The 13,873-nt window shown below is 38.1% G+C and overlaps 1 protein-coding gene across 4 annotated transcripts in view; it reads left to right on the top strand.

Moving 5' to 3' along the window:
- BBX (BBX high mobility group box domain containing) overlaps positions 1 to 13,873 on the top strand; it is a 281,965-nt gene that overhangs the window by 242,185 nt on the left and 25,907 nt on the right. For all 4 annotated transcript variants that reach the window (XM_060150648.1, XM_060150647.1, XM_060150649.1 and 1 more), the window contains 3 exons: positions 2,838 to 3,846; positions 4,877 to 5,015; positions 8,707 to 8,855. In XM_060150648.1, coding sequence (XP_060006631.1) covers positions 2,838 to 3,846; positions 4,877 to 5,015; positions 8,707 to 8,855 — 1,297 coding nt within the window. The remainder of the gene's footprint in view (positions 1 to 2,837; positions 3,847 to 4,876; positions 5,016 to 8,706; positions 8,856 to 13,873) is intronic.

Below are 13,873 nucleotides of genomic sequence, written 5' to 3'. Positions count from 1 at the left end.
GCTTTTGAAAGGTTGGGAAGCCTTTACGTATAATGAGCAGTTGTTCCAGGGGAAGAGACTCACAGGAACATAAAGTCTATCTTCTAGGATTTAAAAGTCTGTCACATGAGAGAAGGAGTGGATTAATTTAAGTGACTTCAGGGAACAACCAGGACTGATAGGATTTATAGATTTTTGCTCAATATTTTAAAAATTTCAAACAGCATTGCCCTCTAATATGGTCACTGTCTTTGTGCAAAAAGTTGTATAACTCTCAGGACTTTTATAATAAAATGAGTTGCTACATTAGGAAGAATGTTAAATTAGATAACATTAGATAAGATAATTAGGTAAGTCTGGAGTGACACCAACTCTGAGAGTTTGATTTGTGTTTATTTGGGGGTTTGGTTAGTGAGAATTGTAGTTATTAGTTTTATTTTTATAGTTTAACTTCCAGCCATTTAATTGTTTTTCTTATAATTTAGAATTAACATGCTCTATTTATGAAAAAACTTTAAGAGCCTGAAACAAGGAAGTAAAGCATGACTAGTGTTCGGGGTAATTACCTTCCCAAGAAATATTATGCTGTTTCCCAGAATATGTCCCCAGAGAGAATGTCTGCATTTGTTCCATTTCATTCCTAGCTGTAGAATCCTGTCAGGGGTGATGAGGAGAATTGTTTTGAAATACATTGAAGCTGAGAATAGAGTTTGCAAAGTGTTATTGAGTTTGCTAAGATGAACCTGTGCAAATGCAAACCGTTGGCAAAATCAGTGCTTGTGTGGCAAAGGTCCCTAAAGTGACTTATTAAAGGCCACCAGAGTGATAGTGATTGAAAACTATAAAATTCACCTTGAGGATGCCTTTCTAGCCTTCTTCAAGCATAGTCTCTCTCCCCACATGGGATAGTTAGATTCATGAAGGACTAGGATGATTGAGAAAGGAAAATAAAAATTATTCCAAAATTGATACAAAAACAGCAAATCTCCCCTGAGAATAAAGCATGCAGGGAAGATGATATGTATCCCAGTGTTTCAGAATTAATTTAACGTTTTGCTTTGATCTTCTTTCTGGTTAGGTTTAATAAAGGGAAGTTCTCAGTCTTCATAACTACTTGCTGAGGTCTAAAAGTTAACTTACATGATTTCCTGAAAAAGGCAGCTCTGTTGTGAATTCATGATATTACACATCTTCCCTGTGAATGATCCTGAAGGGCTGGGTACTCTTGTCATGTTCATTTTTTTTAAAAAACCTTGCACTGTCTGCCTCCTCCCGCCCCTTCTCCAGCTTCTTGCGAGACTTACTAATCATAACATAATTCTCACGGAAGGATTTGAGATATACTGAAAGTACTAAGGGGAAAAATGAGGTAAAATAGTATCTGATGTTTAATTCAATGTATCATCCATTTAAAAAATGAATTTTATAGCTGTTAACAATCTCTGACAACTTGCCATTCCATAAAGTGGTGATTTTTCTTTTAAAACAGATCAGTTTCCTACTCATGTACTTGATTTGGGGGGTTCAGCAAGCCCTAATAATCTTTTTTCCTCTAAATTGGCAGTGCAGAGTAGATAAAATGAGTAATGGTTAAGAATTCCTCTGCTGCCGTTGGCTTCATCAGCCTTGTAGTGACTCGTGATGAATCCCTCCGAGGGGCTGGGGGGCTGGGGTGGAAGCTGTCAGGAATCATGGGACAGACCTTATTGATCTTTGCACCTTTAGTGTCCCCCACTGAGCCTAGCACCGGGGAGCCTTACGGGGAGTGTTTATGAATGAAAAGCCAGGTACTGAAAATGAATTTTACAATGAGCTGTAATTTCCTCTTTTAGAAAATAGCTTTTAGATTGCAGTTTCATGGTACATAGTTGCTGGAGAGGAAGATGGCGAGTTTCTCCTTTAATGTCCTATATGTGAAATTTGGGGAGTTTAAAAACTTAACCGAATTGTTCGCAGATGTGTTTTGGGGCTCAAAATTTTTCAGATTTTAGGGAAAATGATGCAGTGTGTGTATCTTACAGTGTGCCATTAATTCCCCTAATATATATTCAAATTCATGGAGATTTAATAGCAAAAACATGAATAGTCACATTAAGTCAGATAAAAGTTCTGGTCAGAATTTGCAGCCAGGTAAGTTTGGATCAGATCAAGTTTACCATCAAATGGATTTTTAAAAAAAACAACCACCCCCCACTTATTTTTCAGAGCTTTTGTGATCTTTCAGGTTATCTTTTGGCATTTGTGGACCTATAATGTTTTGTTCGTTAACCAAAACCTTCTGTAGTTCTTTAGTGAATCATCTTATCATTTCTAATTTTAAGCAGGTAGATAGAAATTGTTGCTATTTCTCTCATTTCCCCAAGGAAAAAGAAAAGGTAAATATCTGAATAGAGTTTGGGGATGATTTACTAAGTACTGCCATATGTGCATCATCTCACTTAGACCTCACAGGATCCTCTGAGACAACTATTATCAGTTTTATTTTACAAAGACAACAGAGGAATGAGGACTGAAATGACTCATCCTAGGTGCAGAGTTAGCAAGTAGCAAAATTAAGACTCAAACTCAGGTCTTTCAATTCTAGATCCCATCCTTCTTTTACCAAATCTTGTTTTCAGAGGAAACCTTCATGAGAAGCTGGAAAGTGAGAATTTGAGTATATACTCCTCTAGAGTTGAATGAATATATTACAAAGCCTTTTATTAATTTGAATAATTTAAGTTACTTTGGCAGAAGTGGACTTGTAAAGTTTGAAGTTTGTTTTGATTATTTTTTAAAAGGATGTAATTTAAAAGTTTAAGCTAGTTTCAAGTATAGAATAATGTATTTTGTTTGTTCTCTCATGTTTAACTGTTTAGATGTGCCTGGCATCAGAGGGGGTGAAAATGGAAGAATCAAAGCTAATAAAAGCAAAAGAATCAGATGGCGGAAGAAACAAAGAATTGGAGAAGGGCAAGGAAGAAAGAGAAATAAAAATGGAGAAAATAGATGAAGCCAGGTTACAGAAAGAAGGAGAATTTGAAAAATCAGCTAAGGAAAATGTAAGAGATTCTAAGGAATTAAGAAATTTTGAGGAGCTGCGAATGGATGATATAATGGGTATAAAAATGGAAGCTCCCAAAGAAATTAAAAAGGAAGAATTAGAGGAAGATCAAAAGTGTAGTCACTTCCCTGATTTTTCTTACTCTGCCAGTAGCAAGATCATAATAAGCGATGTTCCCAGTAGAAAGGATCACATGTGCCATCCTCATGGAATTATGATCATTGAGGATCCCACAGCATTAAGCAAACCAGAAAAGCTAAAAAAGAAAAAGAAGAAAAACAAAATGGATCGACATGGAAATGATAAATCCACACCCAAGAAGACTTGCAAAAAGAGGCAGTCCTCAGAATCTGATATCGAGAGTGTCATGTACACCATTGAAGCTGTTGCAAAGGGAGACTGGGGCATCGAGAAGCTTGGAGAAACCCCTCGCAAGAAGGTCCGCACGTCCTCAAGTGGCAAGGGAAGCATTTTGGATGCCAAGCCACCAAAGAAGAAAGTGAAATCAAGAGAGAAGAAAATGTCAAAGGAGAAATCCTCAGACACCACCAAAGAGTCAAGACCTCAAGATTTTATCAGTATTTCTGCCAGCAAGAACATTTCTGGTGAGGTGCCAGAGGGTATAAAAGCAGAACCATTGACCCCTACGGAGGATGCATTACCACCCAGCCTATCGGGACAGGCCAAGCCTGAGGACAGTGACTGTCACAGAAAAATAGAGACTTGTGGCTCCCGGAAATCCGAGAGGTCTTGCAAAGGTGCTCTTTATAAAACCCTGGTGTCTGAGGGTATGCTCACCTCTCTGCGAGCTAATGTTGACAGAGGTAAGTGACTTCCCTAAATCTGAAAAGAACATGGAAACCTAGCAGAATTTCTCCTTTAAACGTATTGAGAAGAACCACAGTAAAGAACAGTATAGTATCAAAATAATATTTTACATTTGTACAATTCTTTACAGTTTATAGATTATATACATTTGTCATTTTACCTATATGTTTTTAGCACCATTAAGGGGAGTTTGTATTCACTTTGTACATGGTTCTCAGAATATAAGTGTCCAAAGTTACTCCAACCTTTTTTTTTACTGGTGTTGGCTGGCTTTTTGTTTTGAAGGATCAGTATTGCATGTGTAGAGCTCTTAAGTCTGGTTTTTAAAATTGATGGAAATAATATTCTGAAACAAGCAGATATGTTTGGCAGAATCTTGACCTGTAGACTCTAGAAACAAATAACTTATCTGGCCCTCCCCACTAGGTAATCAAAACTGTAGTTGAAGTGAAGAGCTCTTTAAAACATAACAGTATCCAGAAACCAGTTAATATATATACCTTTATTCCATAGAGTGTTTCATATAAATTCATCTATTTTAAAATATAGTATCTGGCTAGGGGACTACCTACCTGTTGCCAAGCTAAATTCCAACTATAGAGATGTGTGAAAATAGGTCTAACAAGTCCTGAATGAAGATCCTTGAGAGTACATAGTTCTCCAGGGATGTCATTCCAGTAAGTCTTGGGGAAATTAGAATTAATAGTGCATACCAGAAAAGGGCTCCCACACCTCAGGCTGATTATCTAATGGAAAAATTAGTAGTATTGATAGTTAGTCTGTCTCATGAGTCATGTAGCACCTGTTATGATGAGACTGTGGATCTCAGAGTCTGTAAGTTACTTTTTTGCATGTTCTGTTATTAAAGGTGGTCCATCAGGAATCACTCTGAGGAATCTGAAATAGTTACAAATGGCATCATGCAAATGATACCTAAGGGGTCAAGAGATCACTTGTGAAGCAACTAAGATGATTTCCCTTCCATCCCAATATACCAAGCACACTCTTTCTTTTGAATTTCCTTAGGGAAACGAAGCTCAGGAAAAGGAAACTCCTCTGATCACGAAGGGTGTTGGAATGAAGAAAGCTGGACATTTAACCAGAGTGGGACCAGTGGAAGCAAGAAGTTCAAGAAGACAAAGCCAAAGGAAGACTCTCTCCTTGGGTAAGTGTCTGTGAGCACAGCACAGACCCCAAATGTGGTGGTATTTTCAAGGGAAACAGATCACTAACTGCTTGTTCTTGGAGTATCCAGTCAGCACCTCCTGCCATCTTAGTAAGCACATGAAGGAACACAAATCAAGTGTATCGCATGATTCCTGCTGTTAGCATGGTTGTGTGAGTGATAGTGTCATTCATGTTTTAAGTATAGTACAAAATGTGTAGATTTTAGACTTAGGCCTGAGTTTGAACGGAGGTCCCTCTTGTATTAGTGGCGTTACATTATATATGTTTTACATTTATAATACATCTCCAGGATGCATTTCTCATCTGAAATTTATGATGGATATTATATAAGTATGTTTATACTTTGCTAATTTTACATACTGTATGTACTTCATTTAATATTTCTGAAGGTTATGTACATGTTTATAAAATAATGACAGCTGAAAATGTAGATAAAATTATGTTTCTACCTCTGACTTTGTTTTGTGTAAGCTATGTTCTATGCTCTGAGATTAAAATATTAGATTAAGTATTCTCTTGATGCAGAGAATATTCAGCAATTAATTATGTATTAAAATGCAGTATCAAGAAAGAGCATACATCAAGATAAAATCATTAAGAATTATTTCATTTTTTATGGACTTCCCTGGTGGCGCAGTGGTTGAGAGTCCACCTGCCAATGCAGGGGACACGGGTTCGTGCCCTGGTTTGGGAAGATCCCACATGCCGCGGAGCGGCTGGGCCGTGAGCCATGGCCACTGACCCTGCACGTCCGGAGCCTGTGCTCCGCAACGGGAGAGGCCACAACAGTGAGAGGCCCGCGTACCACAAAAATAAATAAAAATAAAAAATAAATTTAAAAAAAGGGCTTCCCTGGTGGCGCATTGGTTGAGAATCTCCCTGCTAATGCAGGGGACATGGGTTCGAGCCCTGGTCTGGGAGGATCCCACATGCCGCGGAGCAGCTAGGCCCGTGAGCCACAACTACTGAGCCTGCGCTTCTGGAGCCTGTGCTCTGCAACAAGAGAAGCCACGATAGTGAGAGGCCCACGCATCGCGATGAAGAGTGGCCCCCGCTTGCCACAACAAGAGATAGCCCTTGCACAGAAGCAAAGACCCAACACAGCAAAAATTAATTAATTAATTAATTAATAAAACTCTAAAAAAAAAAGAATTATTTCATTTTTTTATTATATAAAACAGACTCCTAATGCCCATCTTAACAGAAAGCATTTTGTTAGGTTAGATTCAGTACTTTATATTGGTGAAGAAATCATCTGTATATTCAGTTGTACTGCTTTAAAATTCCTTTGAGATTTCTCATTAGCCCAATTTGAAAAGAATACATTGACTAGAAATAAGTACATTTTAATATATTTTCCATATTTTTTCATAAGTATGTTAGAGGCATGCAAATTTTATGCATTTGGGAGTATTATACTTGGTTTATCCATAAATATTTGCATTTCTTTTTGTGGGATAGTGTACTTTTTCAACTGGACGTTACAGTGCTTTAAGGTCTGGTTAATCTTAAGGCCCTCATCATACTGTGGGAGGGTGGAAATTATTTCTTGTGATGATGATTCCTCAATATTATATATATCGAGATGATATATTTATAATTATATGTGTTTTGTTTCTAACGTTTTTAAAAGTCCAAAGTAGTTCAAATTAGTTTTGCTGACATTATGCTTAAAGAATGACATGAAAATCCTCACATTTGTCATTGTCAAATACAAAAGTATTTGCATGATTTTCTTAAAAAGTGACAATTGAGCATCAGGACCAGTGCTCTATATCTCCTGGAACTACCAGTGCCCTGTGGGTCTGCAAACTGAGAAGGAAGCAGGTCTTGTTGCAAACAATATGAAGGCCAGGGGAGTTAAGCAGGCATGAAGGCTCCCCAGCAGAAAGTTCTCTGGTGCTTCCATTCAAAACTGCTGAAGCTATGAGAGAGAGATTTTTACCAGTCTTCTTTGAGGAAGAAGAAAAGTGAAACAATCTTTTGAAAATCTGTTCCTGAAGAGAGATTGGGATGTGGGGTATTTTTTGTTTGTTTTAATCATTTCTAAGGAAGCCACATGTATTTAATTGGGAGTGTGGTTTTCTGCCGGCTAAATCGGTGATAAAACTCTGATCTTTCCTCTTCTCCCTTCTATACAAATTGGCCTATCAGAATCAGACTATCTGGGTTTGCTTTGTTTGGAACATGCCAACATAGTTCATGAGCAGTGAAAAATGCCAGATCTTGTCATTCTTCTCTGAGATTTCTAAATGAGCATTTTAAACCTTTTTATTGCAGAAAGTGTGCTCCCTGTTTAGTTAACTATAGCCAAAGAAAATTCACTCAGTATTGGCAGTTCTACTTTTATAGACTTCTCCACGAAAAACATAGGTAATTATTCTAGTTGAAAAAAGAAAGGACCTAAGGAGTTACAGCTTGCATTTTCGTATTTTTCTTTTGGTTATCCAGAGTATCTGAAAATTCACGACTTATAGATAGCTTTCTGACAGCATCTGATTAGTATCAGATAGTATCTGATTTTCCATTAGTATAAATATTTATTAACTGAAATGAGAAAAGACAGTTTTATTAAGGGAGGAACATCACTCCCACCCACCACCCTTCACTGCTTTGTTAGAACTTAGTAGTGGCCTTTTTCAGTTGGCCATTCTGATGGTCATCTGACTGTCTTATCTCTGCTCCCAATTCCTGTACATTTCTCCAAAACTGAGAATAGTCTTAAGTGGACACACCTCAAGGACATCCCTTAGGTAGCAGCCTAACACGTTAACTTCTTGTAAGTTGGTACTCAAAGCTGCTCTCTTCTCAGTACGCTTTCCATTTTCCATCTACCAAGCACAGCAGTTCTGCAGCTTCTCCCATCTGTTTGGGTTGCATCTTAGCTAATAAGTCTCACTATAAATGAAAGCCAGCAGCTAGCCTAGGATCCAGCAGGCATACTGCCATTGCTGTGAGGGGGACTTACAGACAGTCAAAAGCAACCCAAGGATTTCCCAACTTTGCTGGTGGCTTGCTGGTGGCATTTATGAAGTCATTTGTGGTTTGCGTTAAGGCAATGTTGCCTCTGCCAGTTGTGTTCTTTGAAAATTGGCTTTACTTTTTTCATTGAGTATCTTGTCCTCATCCTGGTCAACTGCCCAGAACTTTTTTCTAATATTCAGAATATTTGTTTGCATTTTCTTTGTGTGTGTATATTTTAATCACGTACTAGTCAATAATTTTTTTAAATTAAGCTTACAAAATTACCAATATACCATACTGTCAGTAAGCTTGCATACACACACACACACACACACACGAGAATCTTTAGAATGAGAAACTTGTCTGGATGGAATATGCTTTGTATTGAACTTAATGAAAAATTCCCACGCCAATGGAAAGAACAGCAAATTCTCCACTTTAAAAAATATTCTGCTATTTTTATATAATGTTTCTACTTTTCTAAGGTAATAACCTATTGTATGAGTTTATGAAGAAAATTGTGTTGGTAAATCTCAAGCATTTCTGAAAAGATGTTTTTTGTCCTTGCACAGAATTTATTAATGCCCTAATTCTTAGGGACCCCATTTTCAAATGGAATATCTTTAAATATATCTTAGATCATTTTCTGTTTAAATATTTACATCATGTGCTGATTGATTCTATCCCCTCCCCTCTTTTATTAGCTCAGCAAAGCTGGATGAAGAATTTGAAAAGAAATTCAACAGCCTCCCTCAGTATAGTCCTGTTACATTTGACCGGAAATGTGTACCTGTCCCAAGAAAAAAGAAGAAGACTGGAAATATGTCCTCAGAACCGACTAAAACCAGCAAAGGTTAGATGTGTGCTGTACTTTCCTGCAGTGTGGTCAGAATCTAACTGAAGCCTCTTCTCAGCGTCTGCAGCTCCCTTTAGATAATGTAACTGGGTTTACAGTTGAAGCAGCGAGTTGGAATTTCAGGTTGCTTTCCAAGATTATCTTGGTTCCTGCCTTACTTCTCTCTCTCTTCTTTCCTTCCTAAGTCTCTTCAGCCTTTGTCCTTTGGCATCTCAGCCTATACATTTGCCCATAAGTGTGTAGCTCTTTTGAAAGTGTTATACATGGTCTTCGACCTCCTGCTCTCCAGAATTCAGATTGGGAATGTTGAGCTTCTCTTGAGCAGAAACTGCTGGCTGAGCCTAATTCTTCTGTTCCCTGTCTGTCTGCAACAGATTGGACTCTGGGGTAGTGAAATCCTTCCATTCACCTAATAGGGAGACTCTATTCTTTACTGGCAGTGTGAATCAAATGAAAATAAAACTCCCTGTAATACTCCGGCAATATAATTTTTATTGGTTTCGTTAAATTTAGAAAAATGCTGTGTTTTCAAGAATATCAGATTCTCCTCTGTATATCAAGGAAGGTTTTTAAATTATCAGTGTGACTTGGGTGGATCTCAGCACTCATTAGGGGCAACACTGTAGTTCCTACAGGGGTTTTATTTATTTATTTATTTTTGCGGTACGCGGGCCTCTCACTGTTGTGGCCTCTCCCGTTGCGGAGCACAGGCTCCGGACGCGCAGGCTCAGCGGCCATGGCTCACGGGCCCAGCTGCTCCGCGGCATGTGGGATCTTCCCGGACCAGGGCACGAACCCGTGTCCCCTGCATCGGCAGGCGGACTCTCAACCACTGCGCCACCAGGGAAGCCCCTTAGAGGGGTTTTAAAGAGTGGGGGGTACCTTTTCAGTGGTCTCAACACCTGGGACCACCATTACATTTGTGGTGCAGGGGCTGGGGTTCTAAACATCCAAACCCACCCAGGACATTCAAGTACAATGAAGAATTGTCCTACCCTAAATGACAGTATTGCTCCCAGTGAGAAACTCGTCTTCTGATTTTACTTTAGGTCTAAAGGTTGATGGGCAAATATACCTCTAGTTTTCCATACAGATGTGAAAGACTTCTTTTGGTAGCTCTCCTATAAGGGTAGTGAATGGAGAGATGAAGAACTAGTGTGGCCAAGGTTTTGTTATTTCCAGGATCGAATTCTGAGCAGGATTTGGTAGATTTCTCATAATTACCCTGTAAAAGAGGCTACCTGTTGCTTGCTTTATGGCAAATCAGATTAATTCTTTTGTGTGTGTGTTTTTTAGTTGGATAGATGGATAGATGATGACATATATCTTTACATAAATCTTGCCCAAATCTAGCAATTATGGATAATGATCAAAGATAAATGTTAATGAGGATATATAATTTCATGGATTTGGGGAAGTATATAAGGTATATATATCTAGGGAAAAATTATGTCTGAAGAAACGTAAACCTTTTTCCCTCAAGACCTAAAACCCCCATTGTACACTGGAATTGAAACAACTGAGGAGACCTGTATCTCAGGATGAATCTGAAAGGTTGAAAAATATTCTCCCTTCATGATTAAAAGCAGGGAAGAATGTAAAAGTGATTTTAGAATTAGCTTGGCTTTCCGCTGTGGTTAATAAAAACAAGTCTAGTGAATAAAGAACTAAAAAAGAAACGTTGCATCACCAAGTCTGCTCATCTGGGAAAATAAAATAGGGTTGTTCTGAGATCTCCCTAGATACATAGGAAAGAAATAAAGCAGCTTGTTGACAGGTAGGTAGCTGAGCACTGTAATAGATTGCCAAATGAAATGACAGTCCTTGTGCCCTAGAGATATTTAGGAATAGGTAAAGTAGTCCATGAGCCCAAAGATGCGAGGTATCATCAGCCCCATAATTCTTGGATTTAAAGTTGCTGATAAATACCTGACAAGCTAATAAAATGGATCTTAACTGATTGCTGTACAGGATGTATTCTCTTCCTCCACTCCTTGCAGTTGGAGACATTCATTTTAGAGCTCTGAAGTTGGCCAAATTATCCTTCAGGGATAGTAACAGTAGATTTATCTTTGTAAAGCTATAAAACCCTGAAGTTAGAATGTATTTTCACGAGACCTGCTCTTGGGTCTTGGTTGTCTGTTATATGTTTTTCCTCTCCCAGCTGAGATTAACAGTATTTCTTTTGCTATGAAATAGCTTTTTGGAGTTTTGGATTATACTTTATACAGTATCACCTTAACTCTTCCATTATGCCTCTCAAGCCACAAAGTCCCTGGTTCTTATACAGGATATCAATAATTACATAGGTAGGAGGTCTGTCAAGGCTTTAGATTTTGCTCTGCATTCCGACTTGTGGAGCAAAATGTGATTAAAATAAAACAGAAATTAAATAATATATTCTCTATTTAGCAAACTAAAGAAATAGTATTTGTGGCTGATTGTAATTTGGCATTAGCAGTGCCAGTGTACTATCCTACAAGTTATTAATGAAATTATCATACCAGCTGTGCTGTAATTGCCTGATCTTTAGAGGATAGAGGAGATTGTTTTCTTGGAGTCTAGACCCTTTGCATCTTTACATAATGAATCGTTCAAAGCAAACATTGTGAGTGAGATCATTAGTTCTTTAGTAAAGGAGCGAATATTCATAGGAAACCCCATTTTTTTCTCCCACAGTTTGCCATTTGTCTGTATTTTATTTTCTCCTATATTTGTTATTCAACACTTATTACAATTTTTCCCTGCCTTATACTAGGTACTTTTTTAGCTCCTCCAGGTTATATGTATAGAATTTTCATGAAATGTAATTTCTAGAGGAAAATGATTTATATAGTTACATATCTCAAAATCATAGCACCTGCTTGGGCTTAACAATTCTGTTTTTCCAGTGGTCTTCTTATTTATATCTGTATTTCTAAGTAGTCTTCCCCTTTTCCATCGTCCCCTCCACTATCTCTGCCCTGTCCCTTATGTCTATGTAATAGGTCTTGTCAGAAACTTTACAATAAAAAGGGATGAAAATAATTGTCACCTTCCTCCAAGGAGACTCAGACTACATTATAGTAGGCTTAGTATATAGATGATTTAGGAATAGAATTTCCCTTTGCTTCTAAGAACAAATTATCCAGGAAATTATAATCCTTCTAACTCACAATGCAGGTCAGCTGAAGCAGCCCATTCCTATAGTGTTTTCTGGTTTCTCTCCCACAGTTACTTATATATATTCAAATGAAAGCTTTGAATTATAAATCTAAATTTAATTGTAACTTAAGAGGTTTGTTTTGACACATTATTTTAAGTGTGTATTTACTCTTAATGTATGAAGCACTTTTTACAAGAGTTTCAGAAGTCGGACTGCTCTGTAAAATAGTAATTTTCAAGCAAAGTAGGGTCATGGAGAAAAAGTTAATTGAGTTCAATTTAGAGTGTTTAAATTATGCCTGAGCTTGACCCTTGACTTAATTTCTCCTCCCTTATTTCTTTATCTTTTCACATTGTTTTTTGCCCATTAACAAACATACTGTTGGTCGTTCTCATTTTTTTTTCCAATTCACACTTACACTGCAAGATTGAAATTTCAAATGGTTAAGGATTTGAGATTTTTAAAAATCACAGTGGAACAAAAGAAGCAGATTTACAAAATAAAAGACTGAGGACAGGAACCCCTGTTTGGGTTTGAGCCAACCTGAAGATACTTTCTGTGCTCAAGAGCTGAAATGTGATGAAAGCCAGGCCATCCTTTCCTATCAGGAAGTGATAGCTTCCAGGTTGGGCAGAACTCTGTTTTTCGCCATGTAACTGAGAGTCTTCACTGCCACCAGACATTTTCTTGAACATGGTGACAGCACATTTGCATGTATAAAAGGTATACCTAGTATAATCCTGAGTTTTTTTTTTAAACAAGGCATGTATGTCTAGCGCACTAAGGTGGCCCCTTCCCCTCAGTGAATCCTAACTTGATTGTGGCTGGTTTACTTGAACTTACTCCAGTCCACAGATTCATATGCCAAGCAGCTGGGAGCACTTCGGTATAAATTATTTTTTTTAATAAATTTATTTATTTTATTTATTTATTTTTGACTGGGTTGGGTCTTTGTTGCTGCGCATGGGCTTTCTCTAGTTGCAGTGAACAGGAGCTACTCTTCATTGCGGTGCACGGGCTTCTCATTGCGGTGGCTTCTCTTGCTGCAGAGCATGGGCTCTAGAGCACAGGCTCAGTAGTTGTGGCGCACGGACTTAGTTGCTCCCCGGCATGTGGAATCTTCCCGAATCAGAGCTCGAACCCATGTCCTCTGCATTGGCAGGCAGATTCTTAACCACTAGGCCACCAGGGAAGCTCTGCTATAAATTATTGCAAAGGAATTTGTTGTTTCACTGGTCATTCATCACTTATGTGTTCATTACAGAAATGACAGCCTAGTCTTAGAATAAACCTTCTTCCCTTTTTATAGCTTAAAAACATGAAACTATAGAAACTGGACATTAAGCCACCACCATTCTAGTTATGCCGAACACTTGTTTCCTGTAATAGTTCTCCAGAGCAAGGTTCACTTAATTCACCTTACTTGCTGACCTTGAAAAGTTTTCATACCATGCTAATACTGAAATGGCTCCTATGTCACTACACTTCTCAGCCAAAACATGTCCATTTTTCAGCAAACCATGAACAACATTAATGTTTTGGAAAAGTTATTGTTAATGTCTCTATGGCACCCTTCTTACCCTCTCAGATTGTGGTTTGTCTCTGCTATTTTCTACCCAGCTGTGAAGCTGGGGTGCCAAAGTGTTTGATACCTTCAAAACACAGGTCATCCAGCCCCAAAATGTACGTGGAGTCCTAAGCTAGTTTATATGCCAGCAACAGGTGATTTTGTCATAAGGAAGTGGAAGCTGATACAGTCTTTAAAGAAATTTGGTAGGAAGATGAGATGAGATGGCATGGAAACATGAGATGGTGTTTTAGTGAAAGACAGTTGCCAGTTCTTTGCTTTCTGAATGATTCCTTCTAAAAC

Source organism: Lagenorhynchus albirostris, chromosome 5, assembly GCF_949774975.1.
Source record: "Lagenorhynchus albirostris chromosome 5, mLagAlb1.1, whole genome shotgun sequence".
Classification (NCBI taxonomy): domain Eukaryota; kingdom Metazoa; phylum Chordata; class Mammalia; order Artiodactyla; family Delphinidae; genus Lagenorhynchus; species Lagenorhynchus albirostris.
This window is presented reverse-complemented; position numbering and strand designations above follow the sequence as displayed.